This window comes from Heptranchias perlo, chromosome 33, assembly GCF_035084215.1.
Source record: "Heptranchias perlo isolate sHepPer1 chromosome 33, sHepPer1.hap1, whole genome shotgun sequence".
In the NCBI taxonomy this organism is placed as follows: Eukaryota; Metazoa; Chordata; class Chondrichthyes; order Hexanchiformes; family Hexanchidae; genus Heptranchias; species Heptranchias perlo.
Genome location: NC_090357.1, coordinates 2,516,439 through 2,542,209, shown reverse-complemented (window position 1 = coordinate 2,542,209; position 25,771 = coordinate 2,516,439). Strand labels below are relative to the sequence as shown.

The 25,771-nt window shown below is 42.5% G+C and overlaps 1 protein-coding gene across 2 annotated transcripts in view; it reads left to right on the top strand.

Annotated features, from left to right (window-relative positions):
- nectin1b (nectin cell adhesion molecule 1b) overlaps positions 1-25,771 on the top strand; it is a 370,403-nt gene that overhangs the window by 85,859 nt on the left and 258,773 nt on the right. For both annotated transcript variants that reach the window (XM_067970850.1, XM_067970851.1), the window contains exons 2-4: positions 12,600-12,950; positions 24,254-24,556; positions 25,376-25,493. In XM_067970850.1, the coding sequence (XP_067826951.1) occupies positions 12,600-12,950; positions 24,254-24,556; positions 25,376-25,493 (772 nt within the window). The remainder of the gene's footprint in view (positions 1-12,599; positions 12,951-24,253; positions 24,557-25,375; positions 25,494-25,771) is intronic.

Here is a 25,771-nt window from a genome sequence, read left to right as displayed (position 1 = left end):
CACCAAGACCATCTACTTCCACTTCTGTCATATCGCCCGTCTCCGCCCCTGCGTTAACGCATCTGCTGCTGAAACACTCATCCGTGCTTTTGTTACCTCCAGACTTGACCATTCCGATGCTCACATGGCTGCCCTCCCACGGTCTGCCCTCCCACGGTCCCAGCTCATCCAAAGCTCTGCTGCCCGTATCCTGACTCGCACCAAGTCCTGTTCACCCATCACGCCTGTACTTGCTGACCTACATTGGCTCCCAGTCCAGCCTCAAATTAAAAAATATCATCCTTGTGTTCAAATCCCTCCATGGCCTCGCCCCTCCCTATCTCTGTAACCTCCTCCAATGTGTTCCTCCAATTCTGACCTCGTGCGTTCCCAATTTCCTTCACCCCTCCATTGGTGCCTTCAGCTATCTCGGCCCTAAGTTCTGGAATTCCCTCCCTAAACCTCTCCGCCTCTGTGCCTTTCTCTCCTCCTTTAAGTCGCTCCTTAAAACCTACCTCTTTGACCAAGATCTTTAATCACCTGTCCTAATATCTTATATGGCTCGGTGTCAAATTGCTGTTGCATAATCCTTTGGTAGTTTGACTTTTCTGTCTAATTTTCAGTCTAACTTTGTATCTCTTCAGGTATGTTTACATTTCTCTGTTCAGATCTCCTGCCCTTTTCTCACTGTAAACTTTTTGCTCATCCTTTTACGTTCCTATTTTCTGCTTCTAGATTTTGTTTACTCCAGCTGCAGCTGATGTCTCATTTCTGTCATGTGTTTAAGAAGCTGGGGATCTATGTCCCCTGGTCTTGGGGATGTTGTAAATCTGTTGACTGCTGTGATTGTGATGTTCTTGATGTTTTACAGAGTATATCCCAACATAATGCGAGCGTGGAATTTCACTGACTATTGATTTATTTCTTGGGTACTTTACAGATTTACTGAGTAAGTCTGTAGATTTGTGGTTCTTGTAGCAGCATTTGAAGCCATGTTGCCCATGGTTCCAGCTTGCTGTTCACCGGAAGGAGAATGCCCATGAGTCCAGAGTCTGTGTGAAGTGGGAACAATAGTCTAGTGATTATCGTAGTGGACTAGCCACCAAGAGCTTGAGTTCAAATCCTACCATGGCAAGTTATAAAACTGAATTCAATAAATCTGGTCATTTCTCGTCTAGCACCACGAAAGTGACTATGGAAGCTGCTGGATTGTTGTAAAAACTCAACTGGCTCACTTAATGTCCTTCAGAGAAGGGAACCTGGCACCCCTATCTAATCTGGCCTACATGTGACTCCAGTCCCTCAGGACAAGTAGGGATGGGCAGTAAATAATGCCATGCCAATGTTTCCTATATCCCAAGAACAAATATAAGAAAAAAGTTGGTCCCGTTGAAATCAACATATTTGGGAATGCAAACTGTTGCATCCCACCAGAAATGGGCAAGAATCAGAACCAGCACCATCTGTCACCATAGAAAGACTAACCTGTTTCAAGTTGGAAAAGTTTCAATGGAAATTTGTCACATATCTGCAACTAGTTTCTTGACTGCTCAGTATGTAACTGAGCCATATAGACTAGAAAGGTCCCCGGCACTTGGTTGAATGGCCCTCTAACGCTCATACGTGAAGAATGGCTTGAGGTGTGGTACTGGAGGGTAACTGGTGCCCATACCCAGCCAATAGTCAACAACTTCAGGAGGACATAAGCAAAGTTAAAGAAAGGGGGATAAAAAACTTTTCTGCAGTTTTAAGTAGTCTTGAGACAACATTGGTATATTCTCTGAATTGCCCCAAAACAGTGGCTTTAAATTAACCATACATTGTCCCACTGTACACTAACATGTATTGCCTGTGCGGTTGGGTCTTCTTGTAAACCTCCCATTCCGTGCTGTTTCCTGAAGGTTATGCAAACTGCAGTGGATACTAGCTCCCCTTCCATCTGACTGGCTGCGATAGGTGAATATCCTTTCCTGATGACCTGGGTTTCTAATTGAGTTTATTAGAAGCTGTTTAAGATGCAGCAGATGTTTGCCCTCATGACCACAGTCACAAGTACAATAGCAGGATGCTTATCAGTAAGGTGCTGTACTGGAACCTGTACCTGGTTTCCACATCCATCTGCGAGCATAGTCAAGGTAACACTACTACTATTACTGATCGCCTACTCCACCAATGGGAGTATGGCCATGTGTGTGCGACATTTCCAGCCTTGTCGGTCTTGTGTGTAATGCCGTGCATTGTGGAAGCCTAAGTTGAGCTTTTTAGGTCCTACATGACTACATGGGTCCAAGTGTTTTTTGGTCGACCTTGAGGTCTTCGCTAATCTGGAGAGAACCTTGATTGGGATACCTGCAGGGCTCGCTTCACAACAAAGTTCTCATCTGATTGGGGGAATATGCCTGAATAGTTGCAGTAGCCGGAGACTGATGGTTTTGGAGGCAGTGGGTTGTGCCGTGCACTTTGTGATCTTTGTTCCTGACGTAGTTGTACCAGAGGACTCCCAAGTATTCATCGGAGGTACCTTTAGTCAAATGTATCCAACCTTGAATAGTCACACACTGTAGGGGCCCATGTGTCTGCTCCATATATCATGAGATAACAATGTGTTTTGGGCACGACGATAGCTGGATGGGTGACTGGAAATGAATGCAGAATATACAAGCTCCCTGTAATTGTGACTAATTCTTCTGTAGAATATACACAGTTAGGTATAGGTATGAACAACATTCTTCCATCATGGTTATAAACTTGGGTAAATCCTCAGAGCCCTACAGGATCATTCGTTATCTTTTAAACCTATTCTTCTGCCCCCCCCACCCCACTCCTGAAGGCAATGACTCCTTGCAAGGAATGGCTCCATGGGTGATGATCGCGATTCTGTTCCTATCTCAAGTGGTGACTTTTCACAAGTATTGACTGAATATCGACAGGGTATTTGACTGTGTTGGGGGGGGGGGGGGTGTGTCCACAGCCAATCCAGATTCCTACCTTGCCCACATGCACGAGGATGCACTTTCCAAAGGAGTCACTAAACCAGCGATCAGGACTTCTCCTCCCTAGTCCAGGGAACTGAAGCTAATTGTAACTTCAACTACCATTCACCTGATATCAGCTGACTCAGCACAGACCAGGGATCGGACTCAGCTACTCGTGCATATACTTGATGAGCTATTTAGGTGGCTGATTTTCTTTCGCCTATTCAATGAATACAGTGCTGAGTTAAGTCATTTCTTGTTTGTTTCTCCAATTCCACTTTTATAATTAGAAATCCACAGAAAATGATTTTTGCGAAGGTTTGATGAAAAGAATGTCAATTTTGAAATGTGCAAAAAATATTCTATAATGTACATAACTAAGAATAAGAGGTTTTAAGGAGGGAAGAACAAAGTTACTTGCATTTAAGCAAGGTTAGTAACTTTTTTTAAAATCATTCCTGGGATGTGGGCGTCACTGGCGAGGCCGGCATTTATTGCCTATCCCTAATTGCCCTTGAGAAAGTGTTGGTGAGTCGCCTTCTTGAACCGCTGCAGTCCGTGTGGTGAAGGTTCTCCCACAATGCTGTTAAGTAGGGAGTTCCAGGATTTTGACCCAGCGATGATGAAGGAATGGCGATATATTTCCAAGTCAGGATGGTGTGTGACTTGGAGGGGAACGTGCAGGTGGTGATGTTACCATGTACCTGCTTCCCTTGTCCTTCTAGGTGGTAGAGGTCGCGGGTTTGGGCGGTGCTGTCGAAGAAGCCTTGGCGAGTTGCTGCAGTGCATCCTGTGGATGGTGCACACTGCAGCCACAGTGCGCCGGTGGTGGAGGGAGTGAATGTTTAAGGTAGTGGATGGGGTGCCAATCAAGTGGGCTGCTTTGTCCTGGATGGTGTCGAGCTTTTTGAGTGGTGTTGTAGCTGCACTCATCCAGGCAAGTGGAGAGTATTCCATCATACTCCTGAGTTATGCCTTGTAGATGGTGGAAAGGCTTTGGGGAGTCAGGAGGTGAGTCACTCGCCACAGAAAACCCAGCCTCTGACATGCTCTTGTAGCCACAGTATTTATGTGCCTGGTCCAGTTAAGTTTCTGGTCAATGGTGACCCCCAGGATGTTGATGGTGGGGGATTTGATGATGGTAATTCCGTTGAATGTCAAGGGGAGGTGGTTAGACTCTTGTTGGAGATGGTCATTGCCTGGCACTTGTCTGGCGCGAATGTTACTTGCCACTTATCAGCCCAAGCCTGAATATTGTCCAGGTCTTGCTGCATGCAGGCACGGACTGCTTCATTATCTGAGGGGTTGCAAATGGAACTGAACAATGTGCAATCATCAGCAACCATCCCCACTTCTGACTTTGAGTAAATAACTTCTGATAGGTAAATAATGTTATAAGTATTATATCTGAGGCCTGAATCTTTTCAGCATCACTAAGGTATGTGATATTTGCTTCATGCCAGTATTGGGTATACTGCTTTAGTAAATTTCCTGTATTACAGTAAAGGAGGAAATACTATCCCAAGACTGCAGTTAACATCAGAACCCGCACCCCAGGTCCTGGACCACCCACTAGCAATGGTGCGGAAAGTCTATGGAGTGTATTTGATATCAACCAAAATAGAGAGAATTGAATTATCAGCATTGATCCAAGTTCTTCTGAGCTGTTCAACATTTATTGAGGTTCTGTTTTCTTTAAAAGGGGTCAAGTCATGAGACTAGGTCTTTGAGACACAACCTGTTTAAAGGGGTTCTGATTAATAGCCTACCTTTTAATGGGTCCAGATTAGGAAATTGCCTGAAAGAGCCTCCTTTTTAGAGGTAGAAATAAGGGAGTAATGGACAGTGAGCCTACTGCTGTTACTGTGTCTGAAACACTTTGTGGATCTGATAGTTGCTTTCTGTTCCAGGTTGCTGCATTGCAACATCTTCTGATACATAAATAATTTGTTGTCATGAATAATTTAAAGATAGAGATTGAAGAGAGTAAACAGCATCATAAGGAGCATTGTCTTATTAACCTTTAACGGAATGACAAAAAAATAATAAAATATACCCTGCAGGCATGACTGGCATGCAAACAGCATTCAAAAAGAGCTGGGGCGAGGGGGCTAGGGGGGAATCGAGAAACCCAATTCAGATAAGAACATAAGAAATAGGAGCAGGAGTAGGCCAATCGGCCCCTCGAGCCTGCTCCGCCATTCAATAAGATCATGGCTGATCTGATCCTAACCTCAAATCTAAATTCATGTCCAATTTCCTGCCCGCTCCCCGTAACCCCGAATTCCCTTTACTTCTAGGAAACTGTCTATTTCTGTTTTAAATTTATTTAATGATGTAGCTTCCACAGCTTCCTGGGGCAGCAAATTCCACAGACCTACTACCCTCTGAGTGAAGAAGTTTCTCCTCATCTCAGTTTTGAAAGAGCAGCCCCTTATTCTAAGATTATGCCCCCTAGTTCTAGTTTCACCCATCCTTGGGAACATCCTTACCGCATCCACCCGCTCAAGTCCCTTCACAATCTTATATGTTTCAATAAGATCGCCTCTCATTCTTCTGAACTCCAATGAGTAGAGTCCCAATCTACTCAACCTCTCCTCATACGTCTGCCCCCTCATCCCCGGGATTAACCGAGTGAACCTTCTTTGTACTGCCTCGAGAGCAAGTATGTCTTTTCTTAAGTACGGAGACCAAAACTGTATGCAGTATTCCAGGTGCGGTCTCACCAGTACCTTATATAACTGCAGCAATACCTCCCTGTTTTTATATTCTATCCCCCGAGCAATAAACGCCAACATTCCGTTGGCCGCCTTGATCACCTGCTGCACCTGCATACTAACTTTTTGATTTTCTTGCACTGGGACCCCCAGATCCATTTGTACTGCAGTACTTTCCAGTTTCTTGCCATTAAGATAATAACTTGCTCTCTGATTTTTCCTGCCAAAGTGCATAACCTCACATTTTCCAATATTGTATTGCATCTGCCAAATCTCCGCCCACTCACCCAGCCTGTCTATATCCCCTTGTAGGTTTTTTATGTCCTCCTCACTCTCTACTTTCCCTCCCATCTTTGTATCATCTGCAAACTTTGATATGTTACACTCGGTCCCCTCCTCTAAATCATTAATATAGATTGTAAAGAGCTGGGGACCCAGCACCAACCCCTGCGGAACACCACTGGCCACTGGTTGCCAGTCCGAGAATGAACCATTTATCCCAACTCTCTGCTTCCTGTTAGATAACCAATCCTCCACCCATGCCAGAATATTACCCCCAATCCAGTGATTCTTTATCTTGAGCAATAATCTTTTATGTGGCACCTTGTCGAATGCCTTCTGGAAGTCCAAATACACTACGTCCACTGGTTCCCCTTTATCCACCCTGTACGTTATGTCCTCAAAGAACTCGAGCAAATTTGTCAGACATGACTTCCCCTTCGTAAAGCCATGCTGACTTTGTCCTATTAAATTATGTTTATCCAAATGTTCCGCTACTGTCTCCTTAATAACAGACTCCAAAATTTTACCCACCACAGATGTTAAGCTAACTGGTCTATAATTTCCAGCCTTCTGCCTACTACCCTTTTTAAATAACGGTGTTACATTAGCAGTTTTCCAATCTGCTGGGACCTTTGCCGAGTCCAGAGAATTTTGGAAAATTATTACCAAAGCATCCACAATCCCGACTGCCACTTCCCTCAAGACCCTAGGATGCAAGCCATCAGGTCCAGGTGATTTATCCGCCTTGAGTCCCATTAATTTACTGAGTACCAATTCCTTAGTAATTTTAATTTTATTTAGCTCCTCCCCCCCTGGAGCCCCCTGTTTGTCCAGTGCTGGGATATTCTTAGTGTCCTCTACCGTAAAGACTGAAACAAAATATTTGTTCAGCATTTTTGCCATCTCTATGTTTCCCACCATTTAATTTCCCGGTCTCATCCTCTAAGGGACCTACGTTTGCCTTAGCCACCCTTTTTCTTTTTATATAACTATAGAAACTCTTGCTATCTGTTTTTATATTTTTTGCTAATTTATTTTCATAATCTATCTTCCCTTTCTTAATCAATCCTTTAGTTACTTTTTGCTGTCTTTTGAAGACTTCCCAATCTTCTATCCTCCCACTAAGTTTGGCTACCTTATATGTCCTTGTTTTTAGTCGGATACTATCCTTAATTTCTTTACTTAGCCACGGATGGTTGTCATTTCTTTTACACCCTTTTTTCCTCAGTGGAATATATATTTTTTGAAAGTTGTAAATAACTCCTTAAATGAACACCACTGTTCATGTACCGTCTTACCCTTTAATCTATTTTCCCAGTCCACTTTAATCAATTCCGCTCTCATACCATCATAGTCTCCTTTATTCAAGCTCAGTACGCTTGTTTGAGAACCAACCTTCTCACCCTCTAATTGGATATGGAATTTAACCATGTTATGGTCACTCATTCCAAGGGGATCCTTAACTAGGACATTATTAATTAATCCTGGCTCATTACACAGGACCAGGTCCAAGGTTGCTTGCCCCCTTGTAGGATCAGTTACATACTGCTCAAGAAATCCATCCCTGATACACTCAATAAACTCTTCCTCAAGGCTGCCCTGCCCAATTTGATTTGTCCAGTTAATATGATAGTTAAAATCCCCCGTAATTATAGCTGTTCCCTTATTACATGCCCCGGCTATTTCCTGATTAATACTTCTTCCAGCAGAGTTGCAACTATTAGGAGGCCTATATACTACGCCCACTAGTGTTTTTTTCCCCTTATTATTCCTTATCTCTACCCAAACTGTTTCATTATCCTGATCCTTTGTCCCAATATCATTTCTCTGTATTACAGTGATTCCTTCCTTTATTAACATAGCCACCGCACCTCCCCTTCCTTCCTGCCTGTCCTTCCTGATTGTTAAATACCCTGGCATATTTAATTCCCAGTCGTTGTCACCCTGCAGCCATGTTTCTGTAATGGCCACAAGATCATACCCATACGTAATTATTTGTGCCGTTAACTTGTCCATTTTGTTACGAATGCTACGTGCATTCAGATAAAGAACTTTCAAATATGTTTTGTGACACCTAGTTCCTGCTTTTTCCTTTTTTAACACTTTACCTTTTACTCCATACCTTCTGTCCCTTCCTGACACACTTTCCTCTGTCTCCCTGCTCAGGTTCCCAACCCCCTGCCACAGCTTTGATGCTGGGTTAATCGCCTTATGCCTTCTAGTTTTTATTTTATCTGTCGTGCCTAAAGTACACTTTCTTTCCGCTGCTCTACGCTTTTCCCTTTCACTTGTTCTTGAACAACTGTTTGTCCTATTTGTATTGTAGATTTCCCCTGGGTCTTCCCCTCTCTTGCTGCTCTCAACTTTACTCCCTTCTGACTCCCCGCTCAGGTTCCCATCCACCTGCCACTCTAGTTTAAACTTTCCCCAACAGCACTAGCAAACACCCCCGCGAGGACATTGGTCCCGGTCCTGCTCGGGTGTAACTCGTCACGCTTGTACAGGTCCCACCTTCCCCAGAACCGGTCCCAATGCCCCAGGAATCTAAATCCCTCCCTCCTACACCATCCCTGCAGCCACTCATTCATCCTGTCTATTCTCCTGTTCCTATACTCACTAGCACGTGGCACTGGTAGCAATCCTGAGATCACTACCTTTGAAGTCCTGCTTTTTAATTTATCTCCTAACTCCTTAAATTCACCTTGCAGGACCCCATCCCTTTTTTTAACCTATGTCGTTGGTTCCAATATGGACCACGACTACTGGCTGTTCACCCTCCCCCTCCAGATGGTAGAGGGGAGGTGATGGGATTGGAGTGCAGTATGTCACAGTGTGTTGATTCTCATTGTTGGAAGTTTCGAACCCTTGGCTGCTACATGAACGATCATATCAAACAGAGAGCTGTAATTATATTACTGGGAGCAGGCTTGGGCCGTTCTCGCAACGTCCCGTTTACTCTCTGGCTGAGATGCAAATTGAGTTTCTTGGAACATCTCTGAATCACAGGACCTTTTAAGTTGAATATGTCTGTTTCAATTGTTGTGTTTTATCTGAAACAACAACTTACTAGGAATTCAGAATAAAATATTAGTCCAATGTCTGGCCAAGAATTTTCATATCTTCTGGAGGACTGAAAGTTTTGAGCCTGAAAATTAGGACTAAACGGTGAGTTGCTGCCTAGAAGTGTATATATTTTTTTCCCCTTGACTCAGAATTTGGATGGTTTAATTGACTGGCTAATATTCAGTGTTCTAGAAAATGGGGTTTCCAACGTTTCCTTGGAAACGTAGAAGCACGTGTACCTATTGCCCATCTGATGCACATACATCTAACCCATAAAAACAGAGATGCACGGATCTGACCTGCACAGACATGCACGTCCACCTCATGGCTACACAAACATACAGCCGCCCTGCACCAAAGCACCCTAAGCACGCACATAGGCCCACAGGCATGCAAGTGCAAGCCCATCCCTCACCCTAAATTAGTGTCACATTGATCCTTGCAGAGTTTTTTTGAAGTGGTGAGCATGTTTATATTCTCTCATCAGAGATGATTTTCTTTGACAACAGATAATAGTTTTGGAATGGGTCTAGTGAAAATTTGCTTTGCTGATGAGTAGAAATTTCCTCTGTTTTCAAGGACAAAAATGATTCCGATGCTTATCTGCTTCACATAAATCGTGTTCGGACTGGAATGAGCAGTGTTATCACTCGAGTGCTGCAGGAGAACAGAGAATGTGAACATTTTGTGGGGGTGAGGGGGATGTATGTTTCTACTTGCTCAATATTGATAATCCTCTCGGTGTTTAGCAATGATTCCCCTTTACTGTTGAAATGTCTTGTGCATGACAGCCAAAGATCTACTGTTTAATTTGGATAATTGACTGTAAAGGCTATACAGAATGAAGAATCAGATGCATTCAGTCGTTGTGTGGCCAGGACATAGAATATAATTTCACACAACAGAGCTGCAAGAAACATCCTTTCTCTGTGCAGTGTGGATAGGCTGGAATGGGGGATTAGGCTGGATAGATCTTTTTTGGCCAGCACAGACACGATTGGCCGAATGGCCTCCTTCTGTGCCGTAAATTTCTAGGATTCTGTGATGTTCAATGCTGTTGAGATTCTTTTTGCTATCCAGTGAACTGTTGAGGGTACAATGACACTTTCATGCTTTCGGTGGCAATCAGGACATCGTTGGTCTCCATTATTTTGTTGACCTTGACCGTCACTGGCCTGAGGCATGGAAAAGTGGAAGAAGTGGCGGAGAAATGTAAATCAAGGTTTTCACTGACCTCTAGTGAAATTCTGCCTCAGTCATGTTTTGGCAATTCAGTTTTGATCACCCTGCAGTGAGTGACCTCTTCGTATTCGTGCAGGAAGTTGTTACTGTGTAAATTTACTCAAGTTCTGAATTAATGGTGTGAGCCCACAATTGATGAAATGGCCAATGTGCAGACCATTGAGCTAGTGAGTTGAAAAACGGGGAGATGATCCCAAAATGATACAAGTAGTAATCAACAGAAAAGGGCGAATACATGACAGTACCAAAAGAGAAAAGGCTATAAACCCAATCATTGATGTAGAGCTGGGTTTATTGCACTGAAACAGATTGCAAACCCACTTATTTGTGTAGAGCTAGGCTTATTACAGTGGGACAGATTGCAACCCCACTGACAGGAGAGCTGGGTTTATTGCACGGAGACAGATTGCAAACCCACTTATTTGTGTAGAGCTAGGCTTATTACAGTGGGACAGTTTGCAATCGCACTGATGGTAGTACTGGGTTTATTGATGACTCTTCTAAATTTAAAAACTCTTACTTTCTGTGAAATACTTACGTTGTAAGAAGAGTACAATCATAAAAACTTAGATGAAAGTGACACTGCAAACAGATCTGTACCCGCGCAGTGAATCTGAACAGTACATGCCCAGAGTCTAAGTCGGCACAGGAACCCACATACAAACTAAAACTGAACTGGCCCAAGCCATAAAATTGGTGCAACCTGCAAAACCTGTCCATGTAACTCCTGGAAAATTGATATTTGCTCAGTAATTGGTTTAGTACATTTAAGAATTCAGGCCCGGTCCTGTGAGGGACTGCTACTGTGCACTGTAATAAGGAAACTCTTGGCTTGAAAAATTATCTGGAAACGCGGAAAAGCAGCCACAAAGCTCCAAGAATAGATTAATGTTGTCTGTGAGTGTACACGTTGATGCGAGATTTTCATTACTGGACCCTGAGGTAGGCTGATGGCTAATTAACGTGATATTCCTCAAGGGGCTTGTTATTTTTGAACAAGAGTGTTGATTTTCATTGAGTAACTCCAGTTAGTCTACACGCCTGCGTGAACCTCTTGGATTAGGCAATCGTATTATTTGGAATCGTTTCGGCTTTTCTGACGAGGCCCACCTGATACAGACAGCATCTGTGAGGTAGATATATATATATCGTATGAAAGGAGAAAACTGAGGAGGCACACATTGTACACTGCCTGCTTCGGTTATGTGTCCAAGTAGCTGCAACTATTGTTACACATCCACTGGTGCAGAATGAATCTTAGCAGAAAATTGAGCATGTGCGTTAAGCAAGTTGCAGCTGTGTGCAGTGATTGGCAACATGTCGTTGAGGTGTAATTCTCCGTTCGAAGTATAATTGAATGAATTAATATTCAGTGATCAGGAGTCTACAGCTGAATGGATTCAACTAAGAGGAGTGAATGACATGGACCGTGATCAATGGGAAATAGATTTCTGGTTTGTGGTCATTTGGGTTTTTCAGGTTGGTTGTTGGGAAATGTAAGAATGCCAAAGGAACTTATTCTAATCATCAAGTATATAATTACCAGAAATATGTGCTTCTCCATGAGAATGGACATTAGTTCCTAGGACTGAAAATAGTGCCTTGTATTGTCATTTGATGGACTTGTCTTGACAAGATAGTTGCTGAAATGGAAATAGTTGCACACTGTTTCCTACACTATGCCCTTGTCTGTAGTCATCTGTATGCCACTCCCATTTCTGTAATGTGTCGCATTCTATCTATATCCTGTGCCCATGCATGTTATTTAGAGCTCCCTCACTAATCGAGAGCATTTTGTGAAATAATTGTCTGATCATGGCAAGTGTCTCTTTGGCTCAGTGGGTAAGTCAGAAGACTGTGGGTTGAAGCCCTATTCTAGGGGTTGAGTGCAAAATGTAGGCTGAGACTTTAGTGCAGTATTGAGGGGAATGCAGCACTGTCAGAGATGCTGTCTTTTGGTTGAAATTGAGGCTCTGTCTGCCTGTACAGGTGGATGTTAAAGATCCCATGGCACTTTTGAAGAGGAGCAGTGGAGTTTTCCCATTGCCCTGGCCAACATTCATCCCGCAACCAACACCACCAAAAACAGAATACTTGGTCCTTCATTTCTGGTTACGGGATTTTGCTGTGGATAGAAGTGGCTGTCTAAATAACAGTGTCTACACTTCATGGTAATTCATTGGTTGTGAAGCACTTTAGGACATCCTGAGGATGTGCAAGGTGCTAAATAGAAACAAGTTCTTTCTTTTGCATGTGCTATGGTGATATGAGCGATAGTATGCATCTAATATGCTTCTTCATATTATTCCGACTAATTTCTAATAAGAAAATTTTGTTGTAGTTTTTCAGGCTCAAACAGTGACCGTGGATGATAGCGTGTCTGGATTTATCAGCACCGATGTGATTTTGAGTTGCACATTCGTAAACAACAATCCGAACATCAAAATCACTCAGGTGACATGGCAAAAGGCAACCAATGGGTCGAAGCAAAATATTGCTATTTTTCATCCATCAATGGGGGTCTCTGTCCTGCCACCATACCAAGATAGAGTGTCTTTCAAGAATCCATCTCTGGATGATGCCACAATCCAGCTGACCAATTTGGAGTTGCTGGATGAAGGTGTGTACATCTGTGAGTTCGCAACCTTTCCAACAGGAAACCGAGAGAGCCAGGTTAACCTCACTGTCTTTGGTAAGTGCTTATTTAAATCAGATAAACTGTAATATAATGTCCCAACCTGTGAGTAATAGCGTGTGTGCAGCTATGGGCATGCTGCTGCAGTGGTTATGTTACTGGACTAGCAATCCAGAGATCATGAGTTGAAATCCAACCCTGGTGGTTTGAGAATTTGAATTCAGTTTTTTTTTTAAAAGCCTGAAATAAAAAGCAGGTATCAGTAAAAGTGACCATGAAACTATCTGATTGTGGTAAAAACCCAGCTGGTTCACTAATGTCTTAGGGGGCCTTCATTTCTGATTCTAACAGAAGTTATAGTGTTGGACAGGGTATAAATCAGGAATTTAGAGGAGCATGTAACAAGGGTAATGCAATAATTGTGGGAGACTTTAATCTTCATGAAGACTAGGCAAACCAAATTGGCAAAAGTACGAGGACGAGTTCATGGAATGCATTCGAGACAGTTTTCGAGAACAATATGTCAAGGAACCAACTAGAGAACAGGCTATTTTAGATCTATTATTGTGTAATGAGAGGGTTAATTAGTAATCTCATAGTTAAGGATCCTCTGGGGCAGAGTGATCATAATACGTTAGAATTTCATAGAGTTTGAGAGTGATGTAGTTAAGTCCGAAACTAGGATCTTAAATTTAAACAAAGCCAATTACATTGGTATAAGGGTGAGTTGGCTATGGTAGATTGGGAAATTAGATTTAAAAGATATGACTGTACATAAGCAATGGCAAACATTTAAAGAAATATTTCATAATTCTCAACGAATATACATTCCCTTGAAGAATAAAAACTCCACGAGAAAAATTATCCAACCGTGGCTAACTAAAGAAGTTAAGGATAGTATTAGATTAAAAGAAGATGCTTACACTGTTGTCAAAAAGAGTAGTAAGCCTAAGGATTGGGAGGGTTTTAGAAATCAGCAACGGATGACCAAGAAATTGATGAAGAGGGAGAAAATTGAATATGAGAGTAAACTAGCAAGAAATATAAAGATTGTAAGAGCTTCTACAAGTATGTAAAAAGGAAGAGATTAGCGAAAGTAAACGTGGGACCCTTAGAGGCAGAGATAGGAGAAATTATAATGGGGAATAAGGAAATGGCAGAGTCGTCAAACAAATATTTTGTATCTGTATTCACAGTAGAAGACACAAACACATCGGAAATAGTGGGAATTAAGGGTCTAATGAGAGTGAGGAACTTAAAGTAATTAAGATTAGTAAAGAAAAAGTACTGGAGAAATGAATAGGACTAAAAGCTGACAAATCCCCTGGACCTGATGGCCTGTGCCCTAGGGTTTTAAAAGAGGTGGCTGCAGAGATAGTGGATGCATTAGCTGTGAACTTCCAAAATTCCCTAGATTCTAGAACGTTCCCCGTGGATTGGAAGGTAGCAAATATAACCCCACTACTCAAAAAGGGAGGGAGAAAAAACAGGGAACTACAGGCCAGTTAGCCTGACATCAGCAGTAGAGAAAATGCTGGAATCTATTATTAAGGACATAGTAACTGTGCACTTAGAAAATCATATGATTAGGCAGAGTCATCGAGATTTTATGAAAGGGAAATAGTATTTAACCAATCTATTAGGGTTTTTTGTGGGTGTAACTCGCAGGGTAGATAAGGGGGAACCAGTGGATGTTGTATATTTGGACTTTCAAAAGGCATTTGATAAGATGCCACATGAGGTTGTTACACAAGATTAGGGCTCATAGGATTGGGAGTAATAAAATAGCATGGATTGAGGATTGGTTACAGTACAGAAAACCGAGAGTAGGAATAAACGGGTCACTTTCGGGTTGGCAGCCTGTAACCAGTGGGGTGCCGCAAGGATCAGCGCTTGGGACTCAGCTGTTTACAATATATATCAATGACTTAGGTGAGGGGACTGAGTGTAATGTATCCAAATTTGCTGACAACACGAAGCTAGGTGGGAAAGTAAGCTATGATGAGGACGCAGAGAGGCTTCAAAGGGATGTAGACAGATTAAGTGAGTGGGCGAGAAGGTGGCAGACGGAGTACAACGTGGGGAAATGTGAAATTATCCACTTTGGTAGGAAGAATAGAAGAGCAGAATATTTTTTAAAAGATGAGAGACTAAGATGTTGGTATTCAGAAGGATTTGGGTGTCCTTGCACACGAATCACAGTAAGTTAACATGCAGGTATAGCAAGCAATTAGGAAAGCAAAGGGTATGTTAGCCATGATTGCAAGGGGGTTGGAGTATAAGAGTAAGGAGGTCTTGCTGCAATTAAATAGGGCTCTGGTGAGACCACACCAGGTGTACTGTGTACAGTTTTGGTCTCCTTACCTAAGGAAGGATATACTTGCCTTAGAGGGGGTGCAACAAAGGTTCACTAGATTGATTCCTGGGATGAGAGGGTTGCCCTATGAGGAGAGGTTGAATAAACAGGCCTATATTCTCTGAAGTTTGGAAGAATGAGAGATGATCTCATTGAAACATATAAAATTCTTAGACGTCTTGATAGGGTAGATGCTGAGAGACTGTTTCCCCTGGCTGGAGAGTCTAGAACTAGGGGTCATAGTCTCAAGATAAGAGGTCGGCCATTTAGGACCGAGATGAGTGAAAATTTCTTCACTCAGAGAGTTGTGAATCTTAGAAATCCCCAGAGGGCTGTGGATGCCCAATCGTTGAGTCTATTCAAGATTGAGATTAATAGATTTTTGGTCACTAACAGAATCAAGGGATATGGGGATAGGGCAGGAAAGTGGAGTTGAGGTGGAAGATCAGCCACGATCTTATTGAATGGTGGAACAGGCTCTAGGGGCCTTATGGCCTACTCCTGTTCCTTTTTCTTGTGTCCTTATGTAATATCCTTTAGGGAAGGAAATCTGCTGTCTTTACCCAGTCTGGGCCTATATGTGACTCCAGGCCCACACCAATGTTGTTGACTTTTAACTGCCCTTAAGCTCAGATGCTGAAGTTTTAAGAAAGGTGAGTCGTGTTTTTTCCTGAGAATTTTGTCTTCTGATCGAGATCTGCAGGAACACCAAAACACGCTCTCAGCAGCATTGTTCAACTGAAATACCCATATCCATGCTGAAGAAGTTGATCTGACTTCAAAACAGAAGCAGATGAATGTGTTCTTAAACTCCCCGATTGGCAGAGTTGAGCTCACGTGGAGTTGGGGTACAGACAATCAGGCACACAGACCACACCTATAATTAGACATACAAACACACACATAACTGAACAGAACAAGTATACAGCCAAAGGCACATGTATGTACCCACAAGGGGACATATTGATCTAGCATCTGCCCTGAACTACTCAATCCTTTATAGCTGATGTTTACTATGTATAGTTATTTTACTGAGCTTGGAGTCCTTATGATGAGATGTGAAAATGCTGCTATTAGGAGCTTGTTTTACTAATTAGCTGTGTGCAGTGACCTGTGCTGCATTCAGTGATTCTGAATAAACACAGGACCTGAGCAGCGGGAAATAGATAATTTATGGTTTGTTAGATTTATGCACAATTAGACATTTAAAAACTGCTTAATGTTTAATTGTTGTCTATTAACATAAAATGAGGCCGTGTCTATTTGCAATTCCAGGGTCATTTCTCTCTACTGCAATAATCCAGGATAGAAATACCTGGAACTGGAATATGCCGATTATTGTTACACCTGTAACACTTAATACCTGAGTGTCAGATCAGCGTGGAAGTAGTTCACAATGTACATGGCAGAAGTGAATCAGGACATTGGTGATATTGACTAATAAATTTCAAAGGGATGCACACTGATGGTCTAACTGACTGTATCTGTGTATTAGTTGGGAAGCTGTGCTAAGTAAATCATTTCACTAAAGGTTACAATTATTCTTTAACTGACAAACTGGTCTTATCTGAAACATCCTCTGACTATAACATGTTGTTATTATGTCATACATTAATTACCAGCACACAACTTTGCTACAGCTATTAACTAACGGAAAGGATGCGTATCTTGGAGACCCAAAATCCTTCCATTCAACAGTGTCTCCTCATCTCATTTTCCTACAGGTGCAACCTTGTTCTGCAACTGTCAGCCTGAGTCCTACATCCAGACTCAGCTAGCATCCATTTGACAATCTGGCTATTAGAAGATGTTTCCTAGACCGATGTCTTCAGCATTAGATCCTCCACAAATAGAGCGTGCAATGTACAAGAGGGAAAAAGTCTGTCCATTGATCTTTTAAACAGTGTAGCCTTCCTGCAGTGTCTTCCCGGTGCTAGAATATCAACACCATGTAACAATGCGGTTACAGTCTGTGTCCATGTCACAGCAAGAGTTGTTTCCTATGATGTTCTTCCCTGTGGATGTCTTGAGCGCCATCTCTAGTCTCATTGATGAGAGAGATTTGGAAGATTAATCGTCTGTACCCTCCTCTGCTTCCTCCATGGAATCTGAATAAAGTGCTTCATAAACTTGTTTATCCTCTTTTTGGATCTCTTAGCCAATGTACGACCTAAAATTCTCCCCATCAAGATTACTTTTGTGGTGACACTAGTCTGCACGCTGAGTGAGATCACGTCACTAGTGTTGCCTCATCCTGTATTCTGATTGATTGATTATACTGTGCTTGGTTGTCAACTGAGATTCCTGCTGAATCTCTCTCTCTCTCTCTCTCTCTCTCTCTCTCTCTCTCCCTCTCTCCCTCTCTCATCGCACACAGACAATCACTTATTTGTGCTTTGTGGCTGCTGCGTATGCCTATGTTAGATCCTTTACAGAGCACTGTGGTAACTGCTGTAGGGAACGTGAGAATGTAGATTGTGATGTTCGGTTCATATCCTCCATTTTCAGAGAGAAGTATTACTGTGGCAGTTTCAACTGCCGTTGTGCACGTTTCTTGAGATCAATTTGCATAGTCTGGTGTAAACTGAGAAAGTGGACTAAATCAGTCTTGTCCCATAGAAATTGCTGATTAGGTACATGTGTGGCGACGGCAATATTATTTTAGCCACGTGCACTAATTTTAATAGAAAACACCTTATACACATTACAGGTAAATATGCTTCACATGTAGATTTACCTAACTAATGTCTCCCACCATTCAGTAACTAAGAAAGTAAAACTCTCAAAGATCAAAAACACTCACATATTCTGCTTTTTGTCTTATCAGTTTATCAACAAAATGGTTAACGTTCACACAAACACTCTGCGAATTGAGATCACATGCCCAACAACGGTGCCTATTACTCACTTTTTATTTACTAATCATAAATGCAATTAGCCACATGTAACTAGTGGCTAATGTATTGAACAACAAGGGTCTGAATGAACTTAATGGTCTTTAATCATTGCACACTTTCTTACGGAAGGGACGCATTTTGTGAAACTATTTAGGTGGATAGATTAGAAGTGGCCATAATCTAACCAAATGTACCACATTTGTATTCAGAATTCACTTGTGTTGATCATTGACCAGTCTAATGTGTAGAGGTTTCATGTGCATTGTAGGTGAACTATACCGTGTTGTTCATTCAGATCATGAAGTGCCTCCGGTTCCTAACATTATGCAGGTCAGGAATCTGTTATTGCTCTGTTTCTTTTTCACACGAAACTCAATAGGGGAGCAATAGGGCACTTGAATTCATATTTTCTGTTGGTGAATTCATCTTGATGGATGGAGCTGGAACAGATCTCAGTGTCTGTGTGATGCCTTTGTTAAACTAAGCTGACCATTGTGACTGAAAAGCATTTAAATAGCATCACCTCACACATACTGACCAAGCTAAACTGGCTGAGTACATTGGCATTTTCTTGAACTCCAGGCAGCATTGCATCGGCACATCCACTTACACTCCCAAGTTCTAAGAGCCAGCTGAAGTGCCTCGACCCCCGTGCGGTCTTGACAAAGCATGTTATATCTGGTATGCCATCTACCTAATGGCAGGTATGGACTTACAACAGTGCTTAAGCCAAGGGCGCCTTCTATATGCAGCATTATGCACTTTGGTGCTGTGTCTGCTCCAGATTACCAACAACAACTTGCAATTATATAGCACCTTCAACGTAGTAAAACGTCCCAAGGTGCTTTACAGTAACGATTATCAATCAAAATTTGACACCGAGGTGACCAAAAGCTTGGTCAAAGTGGAAGATTTTATGGAGCATCTTAAAGGGGTAGAGAGGCGGAGAGGTTTAGGGAGGGAATTCCAGAGTTAGGCAGCTGAAGGCAATGGTGGAGCGATTAAAATCGAGGATGCGCAAGAGGCAAGAATTGGAGGAGCACAGAGATCTCGGAGGGTTGCAGGAGGTTACAGAGATAGAGAGGGGCGTGGCCATGGAGGGATTTGAAAACAAGATGAGAATTTTAAAATCGAGGCGTTCCTGGATCTGGAGCCAATGTAGGTCAGTGAGCTCAGTGATGATGGGAGAGTGGAGCTTGTTGCATGTTAGGATACGGGCAGCAGAGTTTTACCACCTTAATTTGGTCTACAAATCCTGGTGTAATGAAAATATATCTATACAACCAGCTGCAGATACAGTATCTGAATATTTCTTTGTGGGTAGATAGTGTTCACAAGTCACCTATATAACCACCGGAGCCAAGTGAAAGGAAGCAGCTGTCTGCATCACCCCCTGATTAAGGGCCTGCACTTCAAACAACATCTGACATTTACCAAAATAAGGATACATTGCCTCTCTTGGTTGAAGCATAGCAGCAAATCATCTCAGCAGTGTGGCCAAGGACAAAGCACGGATAATCCACGGAAGAGTGCAGCCCTGATGTCCATTCAGTCAGAGGACAGAAGTGCATTTAGTCTTCCATTAGGAAACTGGTAGCCATAAATCATTTGCTTTGCATCCCAAAGCAATGGGACGGGTTGGGGTTGAGTCTCATGGCTTCAAAACTCCTCGTTTGTACTGCACATGCAGATTAGATCTTGGAGATTGTTTCAAATGTATTTAATAAAAAAAATTCCCGCACCAACATCGCAATCTTTATCCTGTTTATAAAATCCGTCACATTACTCTATCACATTGACTTTTCTTATTGGCATCAGTATCGTTTTGGAGTGTTGATTATCTTCACTTTGTGACAGCATTGTTTATTTTCAACTTGATTAGCGGACAGTGTAGCAAAAATAAAATTTGACAGTCAGAGCTTGCCAGTGGTAATTACATCAAGTTACATTAAAACTACATCACAGAAACAAGCCAGTCGGGCCAACTGGTCTATGCCAATGTTTATGCTGCACACGAGCCTCCTCCCTTCCTACTTCATCTAACCCTATCAGTATATCCTTCTATTCCTTTCTCCCTCGTGCTTATCTAGCTTCCCCTTAAATGCATCCATGCTATTTGCCTCAACTACTCCTTGTGGTAGTGAGTTCCACATTCTAACCACTCTCTGGTTAAAGACGTTTCTCCTGAATTCCCTATTGGATTTATCAGCGACTATTTTATAGTTATGACCTCTTGTTTTGGACATCCCCACAAGTGGAAACATTTTCTCTGTGTCTACCCTACCAAACCCTATCATTATCTTAAAGAACTCAATCAGGTCACCCCTCAGCCTTATCTTTTCTAGAGGAAAGAGCCCCAGCCTGTTCAGCCTTTCCTGATAGGAACATAAGAAATAGGAGCAGGAGTAGGCCATACAGCCCCTTGAGCCTGCTCTCATTCAATCAGATCATGGCTGATCTGCATCTCAACTCCACTTTCCTGCCTGATCCCCATATTCCTTGATTTCCCTAGAGTCCAAAAATCTGTCTACCTCAGCCTTTAACATACTCAACGATAAGGATATCCTCTCCGGTCTGGTATCATCCTTGTGAATCTTTTTTGCGCCCTCCCCAATACCTCTATATCTTTTCTATAACATGGAGACCAGAGCTGTGCACAGTACTCCAAGTGTGGTCTAACTAAGGTTCTATACAAGTTTAACATAACTTCTTTGCTTTTCAATTCTGTCCCTCTAGAAATAAACCCCAGTGCTTGATTTGCCTTTATTATGGCCTTATTAACCTCCGTCACTACTTTGTGATTTGCGTATCTGTACCCCTAGGTCCCTTTGCTCCTCTCTTTAAACACTGCACCTAAAAATTTGGCCGTACAGCAACCAAAGCCTCCAAAAGATTGGCAGGAAGCTCACTATGAGCTAGAAGTGCACCGTCCGCCATATTGGTAAAGCCCAAAAATCGGGTTGCAGTGCCCACTCTGGAACCAGGCGTTAGACCCTATGCATATGCAAGTATGGTGCCATACCCCTGTTGAAGCCCCCTCTAAGATTGTTTGCCCTGAGGCAGCTGATGCTGGTGCCAGCTGAACTCAGGCCGCATGTGAGCCTGGTTTGCCTGGCATCTCCACATCATGGTTTTCCTATAATATGGTCTTTAATGGGACCATTGCATGCTGCAACCAACAAGGTAAGATTTTAAAATATACTTACCTGAATGTGGAGCCTGCTCCTGCCGTCCCCACATTCAAAGAACATGGGCCACTGCTGGTCACCGTGTCCTTGCAAACCCCCACCCACCCAACTCGATCAGCTACCGCCCGGCTCGGTCGGCCCGCCCGCTACTGCCCAGCTCGGTCGGCCCGCCCGGCCCAATCTGATTGTCTCCCTTCCTGATCACGCCCTTTAATCACTTACCTGGGGGCCACTGCTTGCGAAAAGCGGCCCTATCTTCCATCCCGCTTTGCCAATGAGCTGCGTGTTGTTGTCTCTCTCTCTCTATCTATCGATCGATCGATCTATCCCCCCCCACCCCCTGCTATTTAGTGTGTGGAGGATGGAGGAGAGTGGGTATACCCAATTTTGTTGGAGAGCACAATTTTGAAGCGCCAGAGTAAAATGATTTTATTTGGCATGTGGCTAGCTCAGGTAATATCTATCCTTGACAGTAAACGACTAAAGAATATTAATTTCTAATTGCCTGATGTATTTTAACACTTATTTATGATTGTACTTTTCAAAGAGCGAACATAACAATAAATGTAAAGCACCACAGCTTACTCACAACATTGAAGCACTTTGTATTAACAATTGTGTTAATCCTGAGTTGATGATCATTTACAGTGATGTGATCCATTAATTGAACAAGTGACAGAAATAGTCCAGTGTTCTACACCACAGAAACATTCACAGTTCACTTGGTGTTTTCTGAACACTAATCTCAGCTTCCACCCCACATCCAATCTGTTACCTCTGAAATATTTACGGTCCGAATGATGGCATACAACTATTGACAGAGGTAAATGGGGAATTACCATTATAAATGTTCATTTAAAGTTATGTTTTCAGGATAGGAATTGCATGCATACACAAGATTTATATCTTAGTTGTGCCTCTACTCCTTCGCTCTCTTTCTGTGACTCCTACTGATTCATGTTGGTCTTTTTCTGCTAATACATGTGTGTGTGTTTGTTTCACTCTCTCTTGTAAACAATTTTACAACACCAAGTTATAGTCCAGCAATTTTATTTTAAATTCACAAGCTTTCGGAGGCTTCCTCCTTGGAACAACAACGTTCACCTGAGGAAGGAGGAAGCCTCCGAAAGCTTGTGAATTTAAAATAAAATTGCTGGACTATAACTTGGTGTTGTAAAATTGTTTACAATTGTCAACCCCAGTCCATCACCGGCATCTCCACATCATCACTCTCTCTTGTGTACTCTTGCTGTCTTTCTTTGTGACTGTGTCTTTCTCTATTGCTCTCTCATGCAGAGAGAAGTAGAGGAACACAATCTAATCACTTCCGTCTATCTCTGTCCCTTATTCTCTTCTGTCTAACTGGTTTTACATTGGATTAAGTGTTATGGTTATATCAATGATGCAGGAATAGATATTGATAATCCCAGAGACTTGTTTTTACCAAGTCTTCCCAGCCGTCTGCCTTAGTAAACCTGTCTTTGGAAAAAGACAGGTTGAGATTTCAGATGGGTATCTTTCAAAGGTTACGTGCCTGAAATATCATACCTGTTTTCTATTTACAGATACTAAATGACTGACTGACTATGGGTTTCCAGAATTTTGTGCTTCTATTTCAGGTTTCCTGCATTAGCAGTTTTTTCCCTCTTTACTGTGGGGCTGCCTGAGACCCATGCTGTTAGGGGGCTGTCAGCAATGGCACTGGGAAGGAGCAATATAAAAACAGCCTCTCTGTGTACACAGTAGTGCACACATGAGCGCTCTCTCTCTCTTTTTCTCTCACTGTCTCTTTCTCCGTCTCTCTTCCTCTTTGCCTCTCTCTCTGTCTCTGTCTCAATCTTTCATTTTCTCGCATGTTCTCTCGCGCGTTTTCTCTCGCGCGTTTTCTCTCGCACATGCTTTTTCTCTCTCGCCTGCTCATGTTGAGGGAGGAATATTGGCCAGAACATCGGGAGTTCTTCTTTGAAATTGTGCCAACATGTGTCCAACATGTTATAAATTGGATAGTCAGGTGGTGAAGGATAGAATACTGGAGCTTGGTCTTCAGTTGTTTCCAAGCCTTTATTCACAGAGCTCCACATTACACCCGCACCACATGCTAGAATCAGCTGTTTTATAAATGGATACAAGAGAGTTCTGAATTGATATACAACACCTGAATACAATTTAACACTAATTGATATAAATCACATAGATACAGTTAACACAACAGAACGGTTTAAAATTTCATCAGAAGGATAGCACCTCCAGTGGTGCAGCATCCCTCAGTACTGCATTGGAGTGGCAACCTAGATTGTGTCTTAGGTCACAATCAGGAACTGGGTTAAGACAGACCAAATAGATCCCTTACAGCTAGCAGCAACATCACCATTTAGCATTTATATTGCATCTTTAAAACATCTCGAGATTCTTTATAAATGTGGGTCAGACCCAAGCAAGAACAGGAGGGCTGTTAGAGAAGGTGCCTGAAGGCGTTGTTGAAGAGTTAGATTTTAAGGAGGCTTTTGAGAGTGGGAAGAGATGTAATGAGATGGAGGAGTTTCGGGAGGCAGTTTCAATTACCTCCACTAAATCTGCTGCTGCTTGGTCATGTCACTCTTGCCGCTGAGGGCTTTTGAGACATTTTATTATGTGTCATAACTGTTTTATCTGCAAGAAAAGCATTCATTTAATATAATACTTGTTTATGGGGACACATTGAACAATATATGTGTGATAATGTAGGATTGGAGAAGTTATCAAGTGTGCAACAATCGTGCCGGAACACTCTTGTTATTTCATTACCAAGTACAAATCTGAGGTTGGGGCACGGTGCAATCACAGTTTGGTTATGTACAGGATGATGATGAGGTTCAGTCACACACAGTTTGTCATCATGATGTTTTATTTTTCACTGACCGCTCTCTAATTTCCTTGTAGCCAAGCCGGTGATTGACGCTGATCTCAGCCCAAGCCCCATCATAGCAAGGACTGGTCATCCAGGAAAGATTGTTGTAGCAACTTGTACATCAGCCAATGGGAAACCACCAGGCATCATCACCTGGGAGACGAAAGTCAATGGGGAGACAGTTGTTAAAGAATCTCGAAACCAAAATGGCACCATCACAGTGACCAGCCAATACCTGCTGGTTCCATCCAGAGAGGCTCACAGGCAACCACTGACATGTGTCGTGAATTACCAAATGGACCGGACCACCAAAGTGCTGATGTTAAATGTGCAGTGTGAGTATCAGCTACATCATTGTTATTAATTGTCTAAAAACCGAGCTAGATCATAATGTTCTACTGCGAATAATGCATGGGACTCTGATCTGGCTATCTGCATGTGTATCCCCACACCTATCATTGTTGAACTCTCTGATATACCCACAACCATCACTGTATCACTTTCTGATGTACCCACACTGTTACGCCTTTGGACAGAGCCCTCGCTGTGGCTGTCTTATATTCTCAACGCACCTCTAAAACAAGTTGAATTCCTATGGTGCTCCTCATGCACAGGAAGTTGTCGCAAAGCACTTTACACAGAGGAAAAAACAGTGGGGAAAGCGGTTAGGGTGGGGATGGGAGCAAAAAGCATGGTTGAAAACAAGGATTTTGAAGAGGTTTTTGAAAGCATGGCAGAAGGAAAGAGGCAGGAAATTCCAGAGGACATGAGTGTAGTGCTGCGCTAGTGGCTACCAATGATGGAGCAGAGGACAAGGACACTCACTATAATGTGCTCTAATATACCTCACACCCTGTAAACTAACCAACACTCAGCGTAACATACTGGTCTCTCCTGGCCTCCATTATAGCTTGTTCATAGGTTCCTCATTAGTAGGGAAACCATAGAAGATCATCTATAAACAGAGTGGGCCTTTAACGACAAAGTTATGTGTGTTACATATCAACAGAACAATGTGATTAATACTGTAGGCTCAGTAATAAACAAGTTATTTAACACACATGTTAAATGAAGTGCAATGTTTAGGTCTTGGGTAAGATTACAGGTGGTATTGTCTGAATTCTCTCTGTTGGTGACATTACTTATCCGTGCAGATGAACCAGAGGTTACAGTGGAAGGATTCGATGGGAATTGGTACTTGAACAGAGAAGGTGTGCGGCTGACGTGCAAGGCAGATGGGAACCCACCCGCAACAAAGTATAACTGGAAGATGTAAGTACTTGTAGCCCTCTGTTTGCTGATGAAAATTGATACTGCTGAAAATACGTAGCAGGCCTATCAGCATTTGAAAATGGTAACAATTGGTTAATGTCTTGGATGGAGAACCTTCATCAGAACCAAGCTCTTCTGACAGTGACTCAACCCACAACATTGGCCTGTTTTTTTTCTCTTTTCAGGTGCTAAAGCGCCTGTTGTGAATTTCCAGTGTTTACGGATTTTCTTTTTATCTCAGCTGTTTTCTTTATCCTTTGCCGGGGTGACCATCTAAA